General features: G+C 42.8%; 1 protein-coding gene across 1 annotated transcript in view; it reads left to right on the top strand.

Annotated features, from left to right (window-relative positions):
* Nucleotides 1–23,877, top strand: part of LOC126252011 (peroxidase-like) — a 184,593-nt gene extending 160,716 nt beyond the window's left edge. The window contains exons 15-17 of the mRNA XM_049952798.1: nt 10,169–10,367; nt 23,021–23,126; nt 23,682–23,877. Coding sequence (XP_049808755.1) covers nt 10,169–10,367; nt 23,021–23,126; nt 23,682–23,763 — 387 coding nt within the window. The 3' untranslated portion in view covers nt 23,764–23,877. The remainder of the gene's footprint in view (nt 1–10,168; nt 10,368–23,020; nt 23,127–23,681) is intronic.
* Nucleotides 23,878–24,124: the final 247 nt, after the last annotated feature.

Here is a 24,124-nt window from a genome sequence, read left to right as displayed (position 1 = left end):
TAGAAATTCAAACGACGGAGTTCGGTGCAAATGTGTACCGAGAACTTCTCTTTCAGAAATACTTAAAACGAAAATTTAATTGTGATAGGGGACTGGAATTGGTACTAACAAAAGCAACAGAAGGAAAATTGTAGGTGAATACGGACTGGGGGAAAGGAATCAAACAGGAAGCCACCAGGCAGAATTTTGCACAAAGCATAATTTAATCACCGCTAACACTTGGTTGAAGAATCGTGAAAGAATGCTGCGCACGTGAATGAGACGTGGAGACACGGCAAGGTTTCAGATTGATTATATAATCGTAAGACAGAGACTTCGGAATCAGATTTTAAACTGTAAGTTATTACTAGGGGCAGATGTGGACTCTCGCACACAATTTATTGGTTACGAACTGCGGATTAAAACTGAAGAAATTGGAAAAACGTAGCGAATTAAGGAGATAGGACATGGGTAAGTTGAAAGAACCAGTGGCTGCTGAAAGTTTCAGAGGGAGCATTAGGCAACGATTGACTAGACCAGAGAAAGGAACTCAGTAGAAGAAGAATGGGTAGTTTTGAGAGACGAAACAGTGAAAGCAGCAGAAGGTGAAATAGGTAAAAAGACAACACCTTGTAGAAGTCGTTAGATAACACAGGATCTACTGAATTTAGCTGCTGAAAGGATAAGATATTACAATGCAGCAAATGGAGCAGGTCAGAGCGAACAATAACGTCTAAAAAAATACACTGACAGGAAATGCAAATTTACTAAGCAGGAATGGGTAGAGGACAAATTTAAGGAGTTTGAAGCGTATGTCACTAGGGGAAAGATAAATACCGTCTACAGAAAATTAAAGAGGCCTTTGGAAAAAAGAGAAAAAGTTGTATAAATATCAAGAGCTCAGATGGAAAACCAGTCCTAAGCAAAGAAGGGAAAGCTAAAAGGTGGAAGGACTATACAGAGGGCCCATACAAGGGAGATGAACATGAAGGCAATGTCGTGGAAATGGAAGAAGAAGTAGATGAAGGAGGAAACTGGAAATTTGTGGTAAGCTTCTATGGGACCAAACTGCTGAGGTTTTCGGTCCCTAGGCTTACACACTACTTAATCTAACTAACTTACGCTAAGGAGAACACACACACCCGTGCCCGAGGGAGGACTCGAACCTCCGACGAGATGAAGGTGAGATGGGAGATATGTTACTGCGGGAAGAATTTGACAAAGCACTGAAACACATTAAGTCGAAAAAGGCTCCTGGAGTAGACTACATTCGGTCAGAACTACTGATAGCCATGACAAAACTCGTCCATCTGGTGAGCAAGATTTCTGAGACTGGCGAAGTACCTTCATACTTCAAGAAGAATATAATAATTTCAATTACAAAGAAAACAGGTGCTGACAGGTGTGAATATTACCGAACTATTAATTTAATAAGTCATGGTTGAAAAATACTAATATGCATTCTTTATAGAGGAATCGAAAAACTCGTAGAAGGTGACCTAGGGGAAGATCAGTTTGGATTCCGGAGAAATGTAGGAACAGGTGAGACAATACTGACCCTACGACTTACCTTAGCATATAAGTTAAAGACAGGCAAACCTTACGTTTAGAGCATTTGTAGACTCTGTGGAAGCTTTTGACAATGTAGACTGGAACACTCTTTGAAATTTTGAAGGTAGCACGGGTAAAATACAGGAAGCGAAAGGCTATTTACAACTTATATAGAACCCAGATGGCAGTTGTAACAGCCGAGGGATATGAAAGCGAAGAAGTGGTTGAGAAGGGAGTGAGACAGAGTTGTAGTCTATCCCTGATGTTATTCAATCTGTACATTGAACAAACAGTAAAAGCAACCAAAGAAAAATTTGGAGTAGGAATTTAAGTTCAGGGATAAGAAATAAAAAGTTTGAGGTTTGCCGATGACATTGTAACTATGCCAGTGACAGCAAAGGACTTGGGAGAGCAGTTGTACGGACTGGCAGTGTCTTGAAAGGAAAAAAATAATATGAACATCAACAAAAGCAAAAGAAGAATAATGGAATGTAGTCGAATTAAATCATGGGATGATAATGGAATTAGGTTAGGAAACGAGACGCCTAATGTAGTAGCTGAGTTTTGCTATTTGGGCAGCAAAATAACTGATGATGGCCGGCCGGAGTGGCCGAGCGGTTCTATGCGCTACAGTCTGGAACCGCACGACCGCTACGGTCGCAGGTTCAAATCCTGCCTCGGGCATGGGTGTGTGTGATGTCCTTAGGTTAGTTAGGTTTAAGTAGTTCTAAGTTCTAGGGGACTGATGACCTCAGATGTTGAGTCACATAGTGCTCAGAAACATTTGAACCATTTCAAATCTGGATGGCCGGAGGAAGATATGAACCGTCGTCCTCCCGAATGCGAGTCCTGTGGTGTTAACCACTGCGCCGCTTCGCACTGGCCCATTCGGTACACTGCTTCGTTGGTGACTACGTACGACACACATATGACGCACTGGGAGTCTGCTTGAGCACTGTGCAGAGCGTAGGCATCGTGTATACGTTGGCGACCTGAAAACTTCTGCAGTGAATGATAAATTTCTGCGTTTAGTAGTCTGCTAGTCGCCGAACATTAGCTCGTCTGAAATGGCAAGTGCAGCCGTTTGAGAAATTGAGAAGCCAGTCTTCTGGGTCCTCATGATTTTTGTGTAAGCGAATACCGGCAGGTATTTACATTCAGCAAGTGTCATCTATTAGTCTGAAGTCTTGCTGTGCGCCACGTGGACAGAATTTCATGACAACTTCTCAGTAATGTCACGTGATTTCACGACGCACATTATGGGTTAGCGAGGCAGTCGTAATTAACAACCAGTTGGAATATACCATTCTTTTAATAATGGTTCATCCAGTGAGAAATTTTTAAAATATTTTTACAACCAAACGAATTTCTTCCAAGTAAATCTTGGCCTAATAAGCTTATGAAAATATCTTGTGTGCTCTGATGCGTCGCCCTTTTCATAGTTTCCACCTTGATACACTGCAGTATCCTTCTGTCAATACTATAAACAAAGTTTATGTGAATTTAGGATCGCCTGTTATTTACACAATAGTTCTTTTTAAATATCCAAATAAGTTTGAGGAATTTTGTACCATCATCAGTTGGTTCATTTATTCAGTTCTGTAAAACGCAAATATATTTTGAGTAATAATATTAGAACGAAAAATAGGCCTAAAAGCTTTTATGTCTGTTATGAGTACTGCATATTGTCTGAAGTGTTAGCTTCTGTACGACCTTCCCTTACGTTGCTGCACATCCGACAAAACGATATTATCGTGAGTTTAACACATCACTTTATCTATACAAGTAATTTTATTGCGTGAAAATTTGGTCCCGAAGCATTTTCACAAAACAAAATTACTTTCCCAGATAAAATGATTTGTTACAGTTATTCAGTATAAGTTACAGTCCGAGAATATTTTCGTGCAACAAAATTACATTAATAGACAGCTGGACTTGTTAACTGGCGAATTTCCACTCAAAATAACATCTTTTCGTTGCAGATGACACAGTAAATACACTGGTGTCCAAAATTAAAGCAACAAACAGCTATTTTCCCGTTTTGTTCTAATTCACAATGTAATCATACAAACTGTCAACCGGTACGATCGTGTTCTGCACCGACTGTGGCACTCCGGTCAAAGGGACAACAACGCCAACGATGACGTCAGAGCACCTATCAAGCGGGTTAGTGTTTGCCGGGTTGTCCCACATCCACAATCGCTGTGTACACTGTCACAGGCGGTGCAGTATGGCACAGAGAAGACGCCTGCCAGACTCTCTGCGGTGGAGGGCCATAGGAAGAATGGAAGCAGGACAGTCGCAAGCTGATGTGGCCCGATGGCTCAACGTGAATCGTTCTGTTGTTTTTCGGATGTGGCGACAGTTTATGGAGACCGAAACTCTATCACGAAGACCAGGGCATGGCTGACTACGTGTGACATCAGAAAGAGAATACCGTTATTTGGCTGTAAGGACACGACAGTACCGCCTTAGTACTGCACGTCAACTGGCATCTGACCTCGCAGCGTTCACTCTACGTGTTGTATCGAGGAAAACGGTGAACAGAATGCTTCGAAGAGTGGCGTTTATTGTCGCGGACCTTCCGCATGTGTACTTCTGACGCCTCTTCAAGAAGGACAACGTCTAGAGTGGAGTCGTCAACATGCCACCTGGACGGTCGAACAGTGGGGCAATTCATTTCACAGGTGTGTCCTGATTTGGTCTGGAGAGTGATCCTCGACCGATTCGCATCTGAAGGGGACGTGGAACACGATTTCGGGACCGAAACATTGTGGAAGGAGACCGATACCGAGGAGGATACTAATGGTGTGGGTATGGATTATGTTGACCACACGAACATCTCTTCATGAAATTTTCGGATCAATCGGTAAGATTTAACTGCTGTCAGGCATCATGACGAAATTTTAGGATCTCTTGTGCGGTAGCTGCGAGGTACTGTGGGCTCAAACTTCGTACCGATGGACGATAATGCTCTACCTCATAGAGCAGGGGTGTTTTCTTAGAAACAGAAGATTCTGCCCGCATAGCGTGGCTTGATAGCTCTCCCGATTTGTGTCCCATAGGGCAAGTCTGGGATGCGATAGGGGGACGGGCTGCATGATGTCACCACCCACCAACCACTCTCCAAGACTTGCGAGCGGCTCTACAGGAAGAATGAGCATTATGGCCTCCACATGAGATTGATGATACCATTCACGGCATGCCCTGTTGTGGTCAGACATGTATTGCTGCCAGAGATGCGCACACACCATACTGAGCATATTAACCAGTTGTCCTAATGTGTGTGCAACTCCGTCAAGTTGCAAAAAACGAAGAACATTTTTGTCTACCTTTATGCATATTACACTATTTTACTAACATCTGCTTATACTGTTTTGTGCCAAAATAAACGCAAACTTGCAAATTTTCCATTTATTGCTTTAATTGTAGACACCAGTGTACTATGCTTCAAAATCTACGTCTTTTTAATAAGTTGTTATCCTCCAATAATTTTTATCTCAGTGGAATGCTTGCAGGACACAGCACAATACAGTTTAGATTATGACACAACTGTTGTATTGGGATACAATTCAAATATTACATACGTATTGTGTCTCAAATTGAATTTTAGAAACACGCCTAATTCACACATCTACTGCCACTAACAGCATGTCTGGAATTTTGTAATATTTAAACAACATTTAAAAACTGAAAAGCTGTGTGTGGAAAAAGGAAAACCTTAAACTGTAATTGTCTTTAAAGATATTAATAACAACTAGTTGATCAAATATAAAAACTAAACTTAACTCCGTCCGAAAAGGACTGGGAAGTCCAAACGGTACCGACCGGCCGCCGTGTCATCCTTAGTTCACAGGCGCCACTGGATACGGATACGGAGGGGCATATGGTCAGCACACCGCTCTCCCGGCCGTATATAAGTTTACGAGACCGGACCCGCTACTTCTCATTCAAATAGCTCCTCAGTTTACCTAACAAGGGCTGAAGGCACCCCGCTTGCCAACAGCGCTCGGCAGTCCGGATGATCACCCATCCAAGTACTAGCGCAGCCCGACAACGCTTAAGTTCGGTGATCTGACGGGAACCAGTGTTACCACTGCGGCGAGGCCGTTGGCTTGATCAAATAAGCTAAATTGTATTTACATAGTATGTGATGTTTTCGTAGAATTGGAGATGTTATGTTAAAGCTACCAATATCTGTTTAATGTTTAATTAACATTTATCAGTGACCTTCATAAATAAGTCATGTAAAAACTGTACTGACTTCAGAAAGGTACATCCGGTCCGGTAAGGGAAAAACTGAGAAGCGAGCTGCTTGTCAGATGTGTTACGGGAAAGACGTAAAGACATGTATGTAATTTCTACGTGTGGCAAAGTTATGAGCAAGTTATCAAAATGGCTCTGAGCACTATGGAACTTAACATCAGAGGTCATCAGTCCCCTAGAACTTAGAACTACTTAAACCTAACCAACCTAAGGACATCACACACATCCATGCCCCAGGCAGGATTCGAACCTGCGACCGTAGCAGTCGCGCGGTTCCAGACTGAAGCGCCTAGAACCGCTCGGCCACAGCGCCCGGCTGCAATGTTATCACCCATGTTTAAACTTGAATGTGTGCGACACATAGGAGGAGCGTGGAGCAACAGTATGTCACGGAAATTACTGAAACTATCGGCCTTCTCTTAATTTTCTTCGGTTACTTTAAAAAATCAGTTACGTAAAGTTTCTGCGGAGGTGCTACAGGTAGAGCCTGGAGACACTGTTTACGCATTTTCGACTTTGCGGGATTATCAAGAACAAATCTAAGATTATTGGTTTCTTCCATGTAAGGATCCGACCACAAGAAACGATAATTGGTTCAAAAATGGTTCAAATGGCTCTGAGCACTATGGGACTTAACTGCTGAGGTTATCAGTCCCCTAGAACTTAGAACTACTTAAACCTAACTAACCTAAGGACATCCCCGAGCACGGGGTCCTGGGTTCGATTCCCTGCGGGGTCAGGGATTTTCTCTGCCTCGTGATGACTGGGTGTCGTGTGTTGTCCTTAGGTTAGTTAGGTTTAAGTAGTTCTAAGTTCTAGGGGACTGATGACCATAGCTGTTAAGTCCCATAGTGCTCAGAGCCATTTGAACCTAAGGACATCACACACATCCATACGCCGGCCGCGGTGGCCGAGCGGTTCTAGGCGCTACAGTCTGGAACCGCGCGACCGCTACGGTCGCAGGTTCGAATCCTGCCTCGGGCTTGGATGTGTGTGATGTCCTTAGGTTAGTTAGGTTTAAGTAGTTCTAAGTCTAGGGGACTGATGACCTTAGAAGTTAAGTCCCATAGTGCTCAGAGCCATTTGAACCACATCCATGCCCGAGGAGACGATAATTGGGATTCACATAATATACTTATGGCTATATATGAAATGCAGACATTAACTCACCTCTCACTTTAGAGGGGCGATGGCATAGGTAGAAATAAGCATACTTTTCTGTTACATACACGTTAGTGAAATTAAGCTGCATGCCAGATTTATAACCGGTGGACACATTTCAGCCGTGCCCTAGCAACTAAACCAACGAAAATTTTTCTTCTTATTAGATTATTTCAAGCATTGCAGTGTTTCGGCACTTACTAGTTTGTAGTTCACTAACATTGGTACTAATTATCTGTAGTGTACTGTGAATCTGCAATAAAATTTGTATCACCGAAATCAATGAGACATGCTTATCAAATTTGTCATCAAATGTATATATCCAAACTATGTAAAAGAAAACAGGATGTTGATGAGGCAAAGTGGTATCACGAATAATTACGAACTTCTGTTAACATTACGTATCACTGCTTCTCCAATAAGTGCCAACATAAGCAGGAATCAGAAACGTCTGACTCAATTTCATTATTAATAAATATTTTGGAAAGCCTACTACTGTCATTCATTCTTTAAATAATGAAACGCTGCACCACTTACGTATTTTTTCATGCTTAGCACGACACGTTTCGAGAATTTCTGATTGTCATGATCAGATATTTACATTGGTATTTGGTGTGTTGTGCTGTCTGTCTTGCACTGCAGTCTTTGGAGGTTATAAGATACTGTGCCTCCCCCATTGCGCAGAAAACGATCCACACGCAAGCCATAACTCATACTTTTTGTGAAGTTTACATTTGCAGTATAACTTTATGCGTTTGGTCGTTTACTAGCCGATAGTTATGAATACTATATTATTTGTGATAATAAAAATTTGTAGACTTCCAAATAGCATTGTAAATTTAATAAAAGTTCATCCGATTACACGTATTTTTCCCATTATATCAATTGTAATATAAAGAGTAAAGAAAATGTTTGTGTTGAAAATAAAAAAAACTGATGAACGGGACTCGATCCAGTGATCCAGAGATTACGGGGCTTGAAGGCTAACCACTTTTTTTTTGTATGATCTCATTTTGTTCTATATTGCTCGTGGAATTTGTTCGGGGCGGACGCCCGATGACACCCATTTAGGTTCTTCGTTGATCCGTTTACTCAGTTTTTTTATTACAGAGAGTAGTTAAACCTCTGACCGAACACGCTGAGCTGCCGTGCCGGCGAACCACTCGGCTGCCGGCGCTTCATGGTAAAAATGGCCACGCACTGGTATATATTTGGCGACCGAAATTATCTTGCGATTTACTCAGTAACGTTTGAGAAGTACGCGCTACTGCTTACGCATTTTGTTGTCCTCATCGAGTACTACGAGTGTACGAAGTTTGCAGTAAATCCGCGTTCCAAACGTCGTGGTCCCCTTGTGAGTACAGGCGTCCATTTATAACACTCCTGTCTGCTGTTATTACTGCACCATAACCTCAATGCTAGAAACAGGTTGTGACATAAAACTATTTTGTAAAAGCAATTATGGTACAAAGCAGCAGGGCAGTGTTACCCTCTGGGAGGAATTTTGTTAAGTTGACCGCGTTGTACCTAACGGAAGTGGCTTATCGGAAATGAAAGTCAGAATTACGTAAATATTTGAACAGTACCAAACAAAATTTTGCCTATCTGCACTGTTAAACGGATAAAGAAAACGGCCGTCAGCCTAACTAGGCAAGAGAATGATTAACATTCTCGTTCAAGAAAGTAGTTATTAGTAATTTTAACGGATAAACACGACCTATACTTGGTCACACGCGAGTGCTATGAACTCTGACACACTCATATGTTTACGGTAAGATTGAAACTAACAGTTGGAACAGTACAAACTATTTGCAAAATTATAACAGCTACCGAAACACACTATTACTTTCAGGACTTACACAAAGTGAGTGGTCTTTATACTGTTAATATGCACACAAGAGAGACAAACACTTAGTAATCATGAACATATAATTTCCTACTATGCAATTTTCCACTTTTACTACCATGAGACATAAAATTAACATTTATGTAAGATACTAACTCACTTTCTGCGATTAACAACAGGTAGTAATGTGATCATTTACTAAGCAAAACTTTATAAGCCTCAGTCTTGAGAAATTTTAATTTGAATTTGGCAACAACACATTAATAACCAGTTTTACTAGGAAAATTATTTCAGCAAGCATCATTAACTCTAACTCACTCTCTTGCCACATTAACTTTAACTTTACTCTGTCCAATAGGCATTAATTAGCAAACTGAGTTTTAACGTACTTTCAGTAAGGATACTCGGTAATCACTTTAGTTCAAACGGAGAGGACCCTGAGAGGTGTTATGATGAGGAGAAAAGTCAAGGTAGGTACATAAATTCAGATATAAATTACCTTATATTTCAGCACATTAGCACATCCATTAAGCTGATCCTTCACTGTACACCATTATAGTGTTACATTGCTATGATTGCGCAATGTGGTGGCAACTACATGTTGGTAGGTGGAATCGCAGGCAGAATTGCTGGACTCTGTCATTTCTTGGTGGCGAAGATAGATACAAATTCCAGAATAGTTCCGGCTATTTATCCATCCATCAGAGGCCTTAGAAAGTAGCAGGAAAAACCTCTCTCGGAACCAGCACCATATGCGTCTTTTACATGGCAGTGCACGGACTCGTAGCTCATCTCCGACTGCTGGCTCGTCCCCGACTGACTCTTGTTCCACCTTTTCTACCTAGGCCAACCACAATTTGCGCGCGCTACACAGTTCCGTTCCCGAGGGGAACCACTACACCATTTACGTACAGAATAACTAAGAGCCCTAAGTGAAGGTCAGCAGTTTACATAACAGCAAACAAACACATTAAATAAAACAGAACATTTTCACATATTGACACTTCTACAAAAAATTATTTACACAGGATTACAATTATATACAGTAAGTTTTGTTCCCTCCAAATGGGACAAAGTATTTACAGTACAGATACACTACTTTGCATTGAAACAAACTACGACATCAAAGTTTTAACAAAGAAAAGAGTATACAATTTTGTGTTATCTATTCAATCAAAAACATTTACAGATTCTTAACGATGTAATATTAAATGAAAAAAAAAAAATAGATGAGTAGAGCATTTGAGCCATGGTGTTACACACTGATGACGACACAAAGGTGATGAAATATGTATGGTCATTTAAGTGAACTATTAAATGCCGATTAGGTTTCGCACTGCTCGTACGGAGATGCTGGTGTTTCAGGCGGTGTCGGCCCTGCGTCAGCTGTACAGCTCGCCGCGGGAGGTGGACCTGTTCGTGGGCGCCGTGGCGGAGCGCCCGCTGCCGGGCGCACTCCTCGGCCCCACGCTGGTCTGCCTCGTGGGTGACCAGTTCGCGCGCCTGCGCAGAGGCGACCGCTTCTTCTACGAGGAGCCCGACCAGCCGTCCTCCTTCACCGAAGGTACACTTCTCCTCCTCTTCTTCATTTTTGTGTTTCCTGCTTACTTACCTTTAATTCCCAAACCATCGTTACAGTGATACATCATAGATACGATAGTGGAAATCAGTATAAAGGCAGGGTTCCTAAGAATTATTACACTGAAGAGCCAAAGAAACTGGGACACCTGCCTAATATCGTGTAGGGCCCCCGTGAGCACGCAGAAGTGCCGCAACACGACGTGGCATGGACTCGACTAATGTCTGGAGTAGTGCTGGAGGGAACTGACACCATGAATCATGTAGGGCTGTCCATAAATCAAAAAGAGTACGAGGGGCTGAAGATCTCTTCTGAATAGCACGTTGCAAGGCATCCCAGATATGCTCAATAATCTTCACGTCTGGGGAGTTTGATGCCCAGCGGAAGTGTTTAAACTCAGAAGAGTGTTCCTGGAGCTACTCTGTAGCAATTCTGGACGTGTGGGCTGTCGCATTGTCCTGCTGGAATTGCCAAAGGTCGTCGGAATGCACAATGGGGCATGAATGGATGCAGGTGATCAGACACGATGCTTACATACGCGTCACCTGTCAGAGTCGTATTTAGACGTATCAGGGGTTCCATATCACTCCAACTGCACACGCCCGACACCATTATAGAGCCTCCATCAGCTTCAACAGTTCCCTGTTGGTATGCGGGGTCTATGGGTTCATGAGGTCGTCTCCATCCGGTCGATACAATTTGAAACGAGATGTGTCCGACTAACCAACATACCGGGTGATCAAAAAGTCAGTATAAATTTGAAAACTGAATAAATCACGGAATAATGTAAATAGAGAGGTACAAATTGACACACATGCTTGGAATGACACGAGGTTTTGTTAGAACAAAAAAAAGTTCAAAAAATGTCCGACAGATGGCGCTTCATCTGATCAGAATAGCAATAATTAGCATAACAAAGTAAGACAAAGCAAAGATGATGTACTTTACAGGAAATGCTCAATATGTCCACCATCATTCCCCAAAAATAGCTGTAGTCGAGGAATAATGTTGTGAACAGCACTGTAAAGCATGTCCGGTGTTATGGTGAGGCACTGGCGTCGGATGTTGTCTTTCAGCATCCCTAGAGATGTCGGTCGATCACGATACACTTGCGACTTCAGGTAACCCCAAAGCCAATAATCGCACGGACTGAGGTCTGGGGACCTGGGAGACCAAGCATGACGAAAGTGGCGGCTGAGCACACGATCATCACCAAGCTACGCGCATCTGTCGGACATTTTGTGAACTTTGTTTTTTTTTTTGTTCTAATAAAACCCCATGTCATTTCAAGCTTGTGTGTCAATTTTTACCTCTCTATCTACATTATTCCGTGGTTTATTAAGTTTTCAAATTTATACTGACTTTTTGATCACCCGGTATTTCCAGTCATCAGCAGTCCAATGTCGATGTTGACGGGCCCAGGCAGGCATAAAGCTTTGTGTCGTGCAGTCATCAAAGGTACATGACTGGGCCTTCGGCTCCGAAAGCCCATATCAACGATGCTTCGTTGAACGGTTAGCATGCTGATCTTGTTGATGATCCAGAATTCAAATCTGCAGCAATTTGCGGTAGGGTTGCACTTCTGTCACGTTGAATAATTCTCTTCAGTCATCGTTGGTCCCGTTATTGCAGGATTTTTTCCGGCCGTAGCGATGTTGAAGATTTGATATTTTACCGGATTCGTAATATTCACGGTATACTCTTGAAATGGTCGTACAGGAAAATCCTCACTTCATCACCATCTCGGAGATGCTGTGTCCCATCGCTCGTGCGCCGACTAAAACAACACGCTCACACTCGCTTAAATCTTGATAACCTACCACTGTAGCAGCAGTAACCGATCTAACAACTGCGCTAGACACTTGTTATCTTATATAGGTGTTGCCGACCGCAGCGCCGTATTCTACCTGTTTACTTATCTCTGTTTGAATACGCATACCTATACCAGTTTCTTTGGCCCTTCCGTGTATGTAAGTAGTAGATACATATAAGACATAAACAGTCATTGCGGAATCACATGGTTTCTTTCATAACATGACTAACAAAATAAGTCGTTTGCAGTCCCTGGATGGAAATCGGTATAGAAGTACTCATTGTCCCCTTGTGTCATTGCATTGTTAGTACTTTGTCCAACCTCCATCCCCAATTATCTCAAATATTATCTTCGGCGTTGATTTAGCTAGGGTTTGTAGTTCTTGCAGTGAAACTGTCGCCCAATCTTCTCACACCGCTCTTTTCATCTCATATATGGAGTCAAATTGCGTCCCATTGCGATAAACACGCCTTGCAACTATTCCCCAAAGGCTTTCCACCGGGTCCAAATTCGGACTATGCGCAGGCCAAAGCAGGTCATGGATATCTTCATTTTAAAACTACTTTTTTCTTGTGCAGAAACGTGGACAGATGCGTTATCTTGTTGAAACATTACGCTTTTGTCCCTCATGTCCTAATACATTCTAGTCCATTCTGTCTCCAGCATCTCAGTGTACATATTACAGTTCATTCTAGTGTTCACCAAAGCAATGCTGCCCGAATCATAACCGTTCCACCACCAAAATTTCTGCTCCTTCTTACCTGCTCCTCTTTTCTCAGATCTTACCAACCATACTGAATTCCATCCTCACCATCTAAATTAAACTTCTTCTCATCACTGTACATCACTTTATTCCATTCTCAAATCCATGACGTATGGTTTTCAGCAAACTCCAGTTTACCCTGTTTATGTTTCGGTGTTAGAGCTGGCTTCTGCAGTCGTTTCTTCAATGCAAGGTGTTTGTCATTTAACAAAATGTGTCGTACACGTCTGACAGGTAATGGCAACTGTAAACCAGCAAAAAGTTGGAGAACAATAGTAACGGTTTGTGCCCCTTGATTTGCGCAAGCGTAACCGTTTAGATGCCTCAGATAATTTTCTGCTTTTCCCATATTTCCCGTTCTCTCCATATCTTGTTCGAATCTAACGAAATTATAAATCACTGCATTCGAAAGGTTCAACTTCTTGGCGATTTGACGATTGTAGAGTCCCATTCCCTTGTACATACCAATTTTTGTTTTTTCATCACATGATAACTGTTTTCCGCGTACACAATACGCACTGTCACTAATGGTGTCTGTTTTCTGTCTGCAGGAAAGGCATGTACAGGCACAGTAACATCGCGCAGAGCCGACTGCCTTCATATCCACTTCCACCCTCTGTCATCTGAATCGCTGAAGTCTTGCTATATACCGTACTACTGACATCAAATGCGATATCATTTGACTGAATATGTCAGTGTACTGGGTATCATGCTACTGCATACACACTGCGCATAACTGTACCAACCGACAATGTTAATTTTCCTACGAATATCCATGCCTTTATACTAATTTCTATTACTGTTTATGAAGATCGCACATTATAAACACGTTTAGTCAAATCTAATTCTTCAACTCGTATGCATATAAAATGAGAGACGGTCTTCAAAATTAAAAATATTCCAAGTTGAATTAATACAGAGTACTTGTAATTCCAGGCCTGCCCTGTTGGCCGTGCGGTCTAACGCACGTCTTTCCGGGCGGGAAGGAGCGCCGGTCCCCGGCACGAACCCGCCCGGCGGATTTGTGTCGAGGTCCGGTGAACCGGCCAGTCTGTGGATGGTTTTTAGGCGGTTTTCCATCTGCCTCGGCAAATGCGGGCTGGTTCCCCTTATTCCGCCTCAGCTACACTATGTCGGCTATTGCTGCGCAAACAAGTTCTCCACGTACGCGTACACCGCCATTACTCTACCACGCAAACATAGGGGCTACACTCGTCTGGTGTGAGACGTTCCCTGGGGGGTCCACCGGGGGCCGAACCGCACAATAACCCTGGGTTCGGTGTGGGCGGCGGAGGGGTGAAGTGGACTGCCGTATTCGTCGTGGAGTTGCGGACCACTGCGGCTGCGGTGGAGACGGAGCCTCTCCGTCGTTTCTAGGTCCCCGGTTAACATAACATAACATAGCATAACTTGTAATTCCTGGCAATTTACACGGCCAAGTCAGATTAATGTGTACAAGGCTTATGTTCGACGTCATTGTGCAAAAACCACTCACAATCGGCCCGTGGCAGCTCTAGCAATGGAGGGTATATAAAGCTTGCGAGGGGATGCAGAAAATAGTGCAGTCATTGTCATGCGGAAACGGAGCGATTTATCTGATGTCCAACACAGCCCGATCATTGATTGGCAGGCCAAGGGTGAAGGCATTTCCGAAGCGTCCAAGTTTGCAAACTGTTCGAGTGCCGCCGTGGTTAAAGTATACCGTGCATGGCAAAATGGGGGCATCCAAAAGCGGAGCAAAGGCAAGTGTGGCACACTACGGGCCATAGATGATATGGGTGAGCGGCGGCTGCGGAGGTGTATACTGACGAATAGAAGTGCAACTGTAAAGCAACGGGCTGCCAAGATGAACCAAAGGGCCACCAACAGTGTCTCCTCAACGACTGTTCAGCGAATATTGCTGCATAAGGGCCTCTGCAGCAGGTAGAGGTTTATGAACCCATGCTCACTGCTGTGCATTGACGACAAATCCTGGAATTTACATGCCAATACCGCAACTGGACATCCACTGAATGGTGACAGGCGTCCTTTTCAGATTAATCACGTTTATTGGTGCTTCAGACAGATGGCCATTGGCATGTACGGGATGAAATATCTGAAAGAAAATACCCTGCAACAATCGTCGGAAGGATCCAGATGGGAGGGTGGAGCGTTATGGTCTGGAGAATGTTTTCGTGGCATTCCCTGGGTGATCTCGTCACTCTGGAAGGCACAAAGGATCAACACAATTATGCATCTGTCCTTGAGGACCAAGTCCACACCTACATGCAGTTCGCTTTTCCTCGGCAGCATGGTGACTACCAGCAGGTCAGTACGACGTGGCACACGGCTCTCAGTGTACGGGCATGGTTCGAAGAGCAGCAAGATGGTTTATCGTACTCCACTCGCCACCGGATCGAGAACCTGTGGAACCACATCGATCGGGCTGTTTGCACTATGGATCTTCAGCTGAGAAACGCAGCTGTCCACGGCCCTTGAGTCGGCATGGCTCAGCGCTGGTACCTCCCAGACCCTCATTGGCTCTCTTCCTAACCTGTCTCGCAGCGATCCGTGCTGCAAAAGGTGGTTCTTCAGGCTGTTGACATCTGACCACATTAACATCACTGGACAGTTTATATTATTAAGCAACTATCCCAGAAACCGGAACCCAGAACCCAGTATCAGTTGCAGGTTGCCTCTCTGGCAACTTCCAGTGGCAAAAATTTAATTTGTAATATTTTGCGTACTTATTTCGAATTTAAAGTTTCAAATCATTTCATAATCTACTTATTAGGAAGCATATTCCTATGTCAAAAGTTTAACACGGTAGGACAAGTATTACAGTTAGAAACCATGTGTTTGTCATGAGGCAGCGTAACTGGCGACGCGCAAATACCCGCAATTTATTCATTCAGTATTTGAGAATCAGAGCACAAAGCGACTTTCAACAAACTTTGCACATAATTTCAAAGATTTACGAACTTTTTCTCGCTGACAAAATGATTAAAGAAGTTTAACGCTTACTACATCTTCGCTGCTCATTCAATAAAACTGCATCACCAGACATGACGTTTCAATTTATTACTGCTTTACTAACGACACTATTCGTAATACAGTTTGCAGACAGTATCCATATATACTACTGAATATCCTTGCAAAGTATATCATAGTTCAGGAGATCATCATCATAACTATCTCAAAAGTTTTCAGCACCAGGCTGGGTGTGTTTCGAACAGAAGGCTGTCCGTCTAATTCTCTGTTTTCTCATCATCTTTTTGTTTACACACTGTTCCTCACCTCTTTTTTCAACGCACTCCTTCATACTTTTCAGTCATTTAACCTGTGGTCTTCCTCTTGCCCGTTTCCTTCGCATCTCCATTTCATGTATCTTCTTGGGAATCTTCTTGTTTTCCATTCTCTTTAAGCGCCTATACCACCTCTGCCTTGATGTTTCTGTCCTCCTCTGCAAGGGTTTGTCTTTCACTATTTCTCATAGTTACATCTTAAAGACATGTGTTAGCCTTACTTACCTGCTTTGGACTGACTTAACAAATATGATTTAATAACAGTCTAACAATCTTTAGCACTCTACCTGATAATGGCATAAAAGTCGAAATCTGTATTGTACAAAAGACAACTATAATAATACAGAGTCAAGTGGCGGTTTACTCTTTTAAAAATTTCCCTTACCCTTTGGTTCCTCATCCTATCTCTCATTGTTGCTCCCACTCGAGGGACTCCATTTCATGTGCACGTAACATGCTTACATCTCTTTTCTTCATTGCCTATGTTTCAGATGCATAGTTCAGCATTGGGATGTAGTGACTTCTGTGTATTATTTCTTTACTTTTTTGTAGGACGTCTTGGTTCCAAACCAGGTAGGTACCTTACGCTTCGCACGAATGCTTCTGCCTGTCTACCACGTTCACTGATTTTTTTTCTCATTTATTCCAATTTCTTCATCACACTTTCCAAGTACTTGACACTTTCCATCTTCTTCTATTGTTCACCCCCCAACCCTTATTCCGCTAGTTGTTCTATCTTTATTTCTAGGATCTCACATTTGTCTATATTAAATTTCGTTCCATACTGTCTCACTGTTTCTTCCCAAGCATCTAGCTGTTCCTGAATCTCTTCCTCCCTGTTTCTCCAATTCATCAAGTAATCCGCGAATGCTATTGCTTTCATCTTGCGTTCTCCAGTTTTTTTCTGCCACCTTAGTCATTGTTTCATCTAAGGCCACAATGGAAAGGATAGGTGATAATGCACTACTCTGTTCACATGACTTATTTGCTAGAACCAATCCATCCGTTCATTTCCCACTTTCATACAGACTTCCACAGTACATCTCCTTCACTCTGTTTGTTGTCTCTTTTTTCATCCCATTCTTTTCTAGTGCTTTCCAGATCGTTCTTCTATAGACGCTAGCAAATGCCTTTCCTATATCGAGAACGGCCATCAGAAGACCTTCTCCGAATTCGTAGTGCTGCTACTGGAGCTACCTCACTGCAGATATGATGACAACAGTTGACCTTCTAGGTCTGAAACCATGCTGCTCCTCTCTCAATTTGTTCTCGACCCTTGTTCGGATTATACTCTCCAGGATCTTCTCATATATCTTGCCACAATGTGGTATTAGTGTGACTCCCCTGTAGTTTCTACAATCCTTCCTACTCTCTTTCTTGAGTATAGGGACAATTAGTGCCCTCTTGCAATCTTCTGGAGTCTTCTACTCCTTGCACACCATCGTCATACACCCAGTGTTTCCCAACCTACCCTTCTGCCTTCAGCATTTCGACTCTTACTTCGTCCACACCTCATGCCTTTCTTCCTTTCATCTTGTCGAGTGCCATTTGCATTTCCTTCCATGTCAGTTCCTCCTCCCCCGCCACCCCCCCCCCTCCCCCGCCACCCTCCACGAGTTTACGTCTGCCTCCTGTAGTCTGTTATCCTCATCTCCAAGTCCGTTCGGATTTAGCAAGTGCTCAAAATACTCCTTCCACACAACCTTCAGTATCTTTTTGTTATTAACCTTTTTCTCCTTTCTATCCATCATTGCTGCAGCCTCTCTCAAACCTTTCCTCTTACTTTTTACCGTTCCATCCTGCTGTCTTCTTCCATCATATTTGTCCATTCTTCTATCCACTTCCTTCTCTCCTCAGCCGCTGTCTTATTGGTCTCTTTCTAATTTTTTCTTATTGTCCTCTCTTGCTAATTCCATCCTTTTTCTGAACTACAGTCTGAGCCTTGTTCTTCCTTTCCACTACCTCCTTGACTCCTTCATTCCACCATAGTGCCTCTGTTTTCTATCACTTGTCCTTCCACAAACAGTTATACGGCTTCTACCACAGCACATTTAAATTGTCCTCATTCCTCTTCTCCTGCCTTTGGTTGATCCTTTGGGAACCTTCCCCTTATAATATCCTGATATTCTTTCTCGAATTCCTTTTCCTTCAGTTTCCATACTCTGATTCACCTTTCCTGGTTCTCTGCCTTCTCCCATTCCCTCCTGATTCCCGTGCCCATTACCAATAGTTGGTGGTCACTATCCAATGCTTCAAGCGATGGTACACTATTGGCCATTAAAATTGCTATACCAAGAAGAAATGCAGATGATAAACGGGTATTCATTGGACAAATATATTATACTATAACTGACATGTGACTACATTTTCACGCAATTTGGGTGCATAGATCCTGAGAAATCTGTACCCAGAACAACCACCTCTGGCTGTAATAACGGCCTTGATACGCCTAGGCATTGAGTCAAACAGAGCTTGGATGGCGTGTACAGGTACAGCTGCCCATGCAGCTTCAATACGATACCACAGTTCATCAAGGGTAGTGACTGGCGTATTGTGACGAGCCAGTTGCTCGGCCATCATTGACTAGACGTTTTCAATTGGTGAGAGATATGGAGAATGTGCTGGCCAGGGCAGCAGTCGAACATTTTCTGTATCCAGAAAAGCCCGTACAGGACCTGCAACATGCGGTCGTGCATTATCTTGCTGTAATGTAGGGTTTCGCATGGATCGAATGAAGGGTAGAGCCACGGGTCGTAACACATCTGCATGTAACGTCCACTGTTCAAAGTGCCGTCAGTGCGAACAAGAGGTGACCGAGACGTACAACCAATGGCACCCCATACCATAAGGCCGGGTGATACGCCAGTATGGCGATGACGAATACACGCTTCCAACGTGCGTTCTTGCGATGACGCCAAACACGGATGCGACCATCATGATGCTGTAAACAGAATCTGGATTCATCCGAAAAAATGACGTTTTGCCATTCGTGAACCCAGGTTCGTCGTTGAGTACATCATCGCGGGCGCTCCTGTCTGTGATGCAGCGTCAAGGGTAACCGCAGCCATGGTCTACGAGCTGATAGCCCATGCTGATGCAAACTCCGTCGAACTGTTCGTGCAGATGGTTGTCGTCTTGCAAACGTCCCCATCTGTTGACTCGGGGATCGAGACGTGGCTGCACGATCCGTTACAGCCGTGCGGATAAGATGCCTGTCACCTCGACTGCTAGTGATACGAGGCCGTTGGGAACCAGCACGGCGTTCCGTATTACCCTCCTGAACCCACCGATTCCATATTCTGCTAACAGTCATTGGATCTCGACCAAAGCGAGCGCAATGTCGCGATACCATAAACCGCAATCACGATAGGCTACATTCCGACCTTTATCAAAGACTGAAACGTGATTGTACGCATTTCTCCTCCTTACACGAGGCATCACAAAATCGTTTCACCGGGCAACGCCGGTCAACTGCTGTTTGTGTATGAGAAATCGGTTGGAAACTTTCCTCATGTCAGCACGTTGTAGGTGTCGCCACCGGCGCCAACCTTGTGTGAATGCTCTGAAAAGCTAATCATTTGCATATCACAGCATCTTCTTCCTGTCGGTTAAATTTCGCGTCTGTAGCGCGTCATCTTCGTGGTGTGGCAATTTTAATGGCCAGTAGTGTACCTTTGTATCCGTTGCAGTCCTCTTCGTTTACCTGCCATAGAGAATGTAATCCAACAAAGATTTCTGCGCTAGATTGCTGCTGTATCACGCTACTTGGTGGCTATCTTTCTTCCGAAACCAGGAGTTACCTTAACTCAACCATTTCTCTTACAGAGTTCCAGCAATGTCTTTCATATCTACTTCCCCATACTTCTGCTACCAATACATTTTCATACCCTTGTCTTTCATTCCCTACGTGTGCATTCAAGTCTCCCATGACTATTATCCTTGTCCATTTCACTAATTTTGTAGTTACTTCTCAAAGTCCTCCTTCTCTTGAGATGTACAGCCCACCCGAGGGACACACAGTTGAATCACCTCTGTACGTCTTCTGTTTGTCATTATTATCTTTATTATCCTGTCCCTTATCCTTGTACCTCTTATTTCATACTAACCCTCACAACAACTCCCACTCCCTTTTGTCTTTCTTCCTCATTTCCACTCCAACACAACCTGTAACCTCTTCTCAGTTCCCTAACGCTTTCTCCTTTTCATTTTGTCTCTCCCATTCCTGAAATGTCTAGCTTTATCCTTTCCACCACATCCGCTGTCCCCTCTTCCTTCCCTGTCAGTGTTCTAATGTTCAAAATTCTGATTCGTTGTCAGTTTGCCTTGCCGGGTCGTTGCCTTTTACATCCATTGCATGCCGGCAAACACTGCTAGCGCCTTCTGCAGCACAAGATACCGTCTGTAATCAAAGAAGGGCGACCAGAGCGGTCCTCATCATGGACGTTGTCAGGGCCATCTTTGAATTCTCGTACCCACTTACGCACTTTGCTTTCACTCATAACAGTATTACCGTACACTTCGCAGATCTCTCGCTGAATTTCTGCAGCAGACAGGTTCCTTGCTGACAAAAACTGTATCACTGAGCGAACCTCATACGTGGCGGGCGAGTTGATAGTCTTATTAAACATTTTGAAAGCACACAACAGAGCCGTACAGGTTAGCTACAGAGCTGAAACTTAGCGCAGTTGTTCCCGAGGCGTGTCGGTACACGATGCACGCGCTCGTTGCGGTATGCGCGCGAACTACTAGTGCCTACAACAAAACGAACCTTACTTAAAGCACACGCCTCGTACTTGTTTTGGTGGAGTCCGTCGTAGACCTCAGAGGAACCACGCAACACTACAATCTTTACTCATCATGGCTATGCAGCCCATTTACTTTTAACATTCAGTAAGCTGGGGTTATTTTGGCCCTTTGCAGATAACTTTGGCCCACTGGTCGGAAAAAGTTTCAAATTTTTTTCACGCTAAAATTAATTCATTAGCATGGAGTAAACAAGGCAGGATGCATTCACAATGTGCGAAGAAAGATCTAGAAAGTCGTGAGTTCCGTGAAGTAATACTGTATTGGCAGCACTGGACTCAATGTTAATCATAAATAGTTCAACAACTATTACACTCCAATAATTTCTGCCTGGAGGGTCACATCAGTTAAACTGAAAGTGTGGTGGACGTAATTTTTCATTCTGCTTGTGTTAGGTAATGAGAAACTTTCGTTTGTGTGAAATACAATTCAGATACAATATGCTTCAGTTTTTTTTTGCGACAAAGACGAATATTCCGGAATTGGGAAAGAGGTGAGTGATGAGGGTGGTAAAGTGCTACTGCAAAAGGACAGAACAATAAGATGGAGGATTCGATAAGAATTATCAGTCCAACACGACTAACAAAACGTGGCTATTTTCAGGTACCAGAGCTTCAGTAATTAATGTAATAAGGTTCGAACTCATATTGTACAGTAGCCTTAACATGCAATATATTCTCTTCGCAAATAATTGCTATAGTGTAGCACATGACTTGAAAATGAATTAGCTTACTTGGGAAATATATTACATTTGTATATTCACTGTATCACCTTCTGAATGAAGTTCAATATTCCATGTTCCTGCCTTCAAAATATAGTGTTTTAATTGTTTCTGTGCCCTTGAACGTCTAATCTAGAGATACTCATTGAGTTTGCTTTGTCCTAACATCATTTTACCGCTTTATTCCTGAAGAAATGACTGAGTGGGTCGAAGTAGCCCTGAGTGTGGACGGAATTGGCCCACTTTTATTTAATGGTACCACAGTAAGAGATGTAATGTGTTTTGTTTAATATCTTTTTAAATTTGTTGTTTTTCTCTCTGCCAATATCAATCGTTTTCTTGCCTTATATAAAAAGACAGGTAAACTGGGGACCAAAATAACCCCAGCCAACAGTTCGGGCGTTTGTTTGCTTCGATGGATCTCGCTTCATAGCTCGTTTTTCATAAACTAATCGTGGGTCCAAACACACAAAAATTAACTGCATGCTTTATTAATAAAGACACTTGAACCATGATGATAATGCTGGAAGCTGAAGAAATTAACCAAAATTTGTGCCACAACCGTGACTTGAACAAAGGTTCCGTTGTTTACGAGGCGTGTGAGCCAGCAAAATAGGGAACACAGCTGCATGGATTATCCCACTCCAGTGCTCTCCCTAACACAAACTTCAGTTCACGTCTTCAGGTTATTTTCCGCTTCTTACATCGTCACTATCACCGAGGCTCTCCTGTATTGGAGTAGCACCCCAACTTTGGACGTAATGGGGAAATCCCGCCTGTACCTCCTGGCGTACGTGATCTTTAGATCAGATATAATAACTTTTTTTTTTTGTTAGGCATATGAGTCTCAACCTTATCTACGATAATGTTGTAAGCTGAAGAAATGAATTAAAGTAAGGTGAAGATGTGAATTGAAATTTGTATTAGGGAGACCTTGGACTAGGGTAGTTCGTGCTGCTATGTTACCTACACTGTGACTGTGTTGTAAAGACTAGCACTCCTCCCTAGTAAGCAATCAGATCCAGGTTCAAGTCCCGGCTGTTGCACAAATTTTAATTCATAAAGTTGAGACTCATAAGTCTCAGCTTTAATTGTATCAGGTCTATGTATTTGAATCATGTTAGTCTGTTAACAGTTTCTGTGTGCTACTAGAAGCAATTGCATGTCTTGCAGTTACGGGAAATTCCAATAGCGTAATCCTCTGGTTTTCATTATTATCATAGTGCTTATAACTCGGTTTCATTATCGTTTCAGCACAACTGGACAGCATCAGGAAGACAAGTTTAGCGAGAGTGTTGTGCGACAATACGAATGACCTGGCCCAGGTGCAGCCGCTAGTATTCGTCCAAGCTTCATTCTTGTAAGTTGCTGATACATTTGTACTTAATTATGGTTCGTTACAGCGGAATCTTTCTCCGCATACAGTTCAAAGTCAGCTATTTGATTCCTGGCTGTTGTAAGTACACAATCTTTATCCGTTAGGCCTTTGTGTATAAGGAGCACACTGTTCGCTTAAAAACTATTTGCACTCTAAAAAATTATTGTCACTTAAGAGTCCATTGACACGCATTCTAGCTAATAATAGAAAGTTCTTCACACGGCATGTTCTTATTTTCTGGTGAATTACTAATATAATCCATATAAGATAATGCTGCATTTCTGATTATTCGAAAATGTTTTGTTTACAATCTGGAGTAAAAACATAATCGCAAACTTTTGTAATGCATCACTCGTAAATACAACGATGTAACTATTATGAATTACCAGCAAAACCGCAGGCCCACTGTGGAAATCCGAAGATGCTTTGATGATTTAGTGGTAAAACTTATTTGTTAGACCACTACACCAAACCTTACAACAATTTCTCTGAATATGTAAGTAAAATAAATAACGAAAATATTTCTTCTAATTTCAGGAACCAAAGAGTCAGCTGCACGAGTCAGTCAATACCTCGAGTCGACCTCAGACACTGGAGGGACGAACCAGTACCTGTGTGAAATCTGCTTTGTGTAACACTTCAAAGATAGTGGGATTGCTGTAAGGACATACGAGTACTGCCACAATTCGAATGTTTAGCATGTTTCCAAATAAATGACATTCTTTTGAATGTACAGTTTTCTACAATGCTTTTCTTTCCAGTCATGAACAACTGAATAAATCACAACATATTTCTATTAGCATCTACTGCAGAATGTCTTGTTTGTGTGTGTGTGTGTGTGCGTGTGTGTGTGTGTGTGTGTGTGTGTGTGTGTGTGTGTGTGTGTGTGCGTGCGTGTGTGCATATGTTTCTTAAGATTAATATACAGTTCAGAAACGCAGAAATCCTGCAGATTTGAATTTACACATAGCAATTTAATT

The sequence above is a fragment of the Schistocerca nitens genome, chromosome 1, assembly GCF_023898315.1.
Source record: "Schistocerca nitens isolate TAMUIC-IGC-003100 chromosome 1, iqSchNite1.1, whole genome shotgun sequence".
Taxonomy (NCBI): domain Eukaryota; kingdom Metazoa; phylum Arthropoda; class Insecta; order Orthoptera; family Acrididae; genus Schistocerca; species Schistocerca nitens.
Note: the sequence above shows the minus strand (reverse complement) of the source record. Positions and strands in the feature narration are given on the sequence as shown.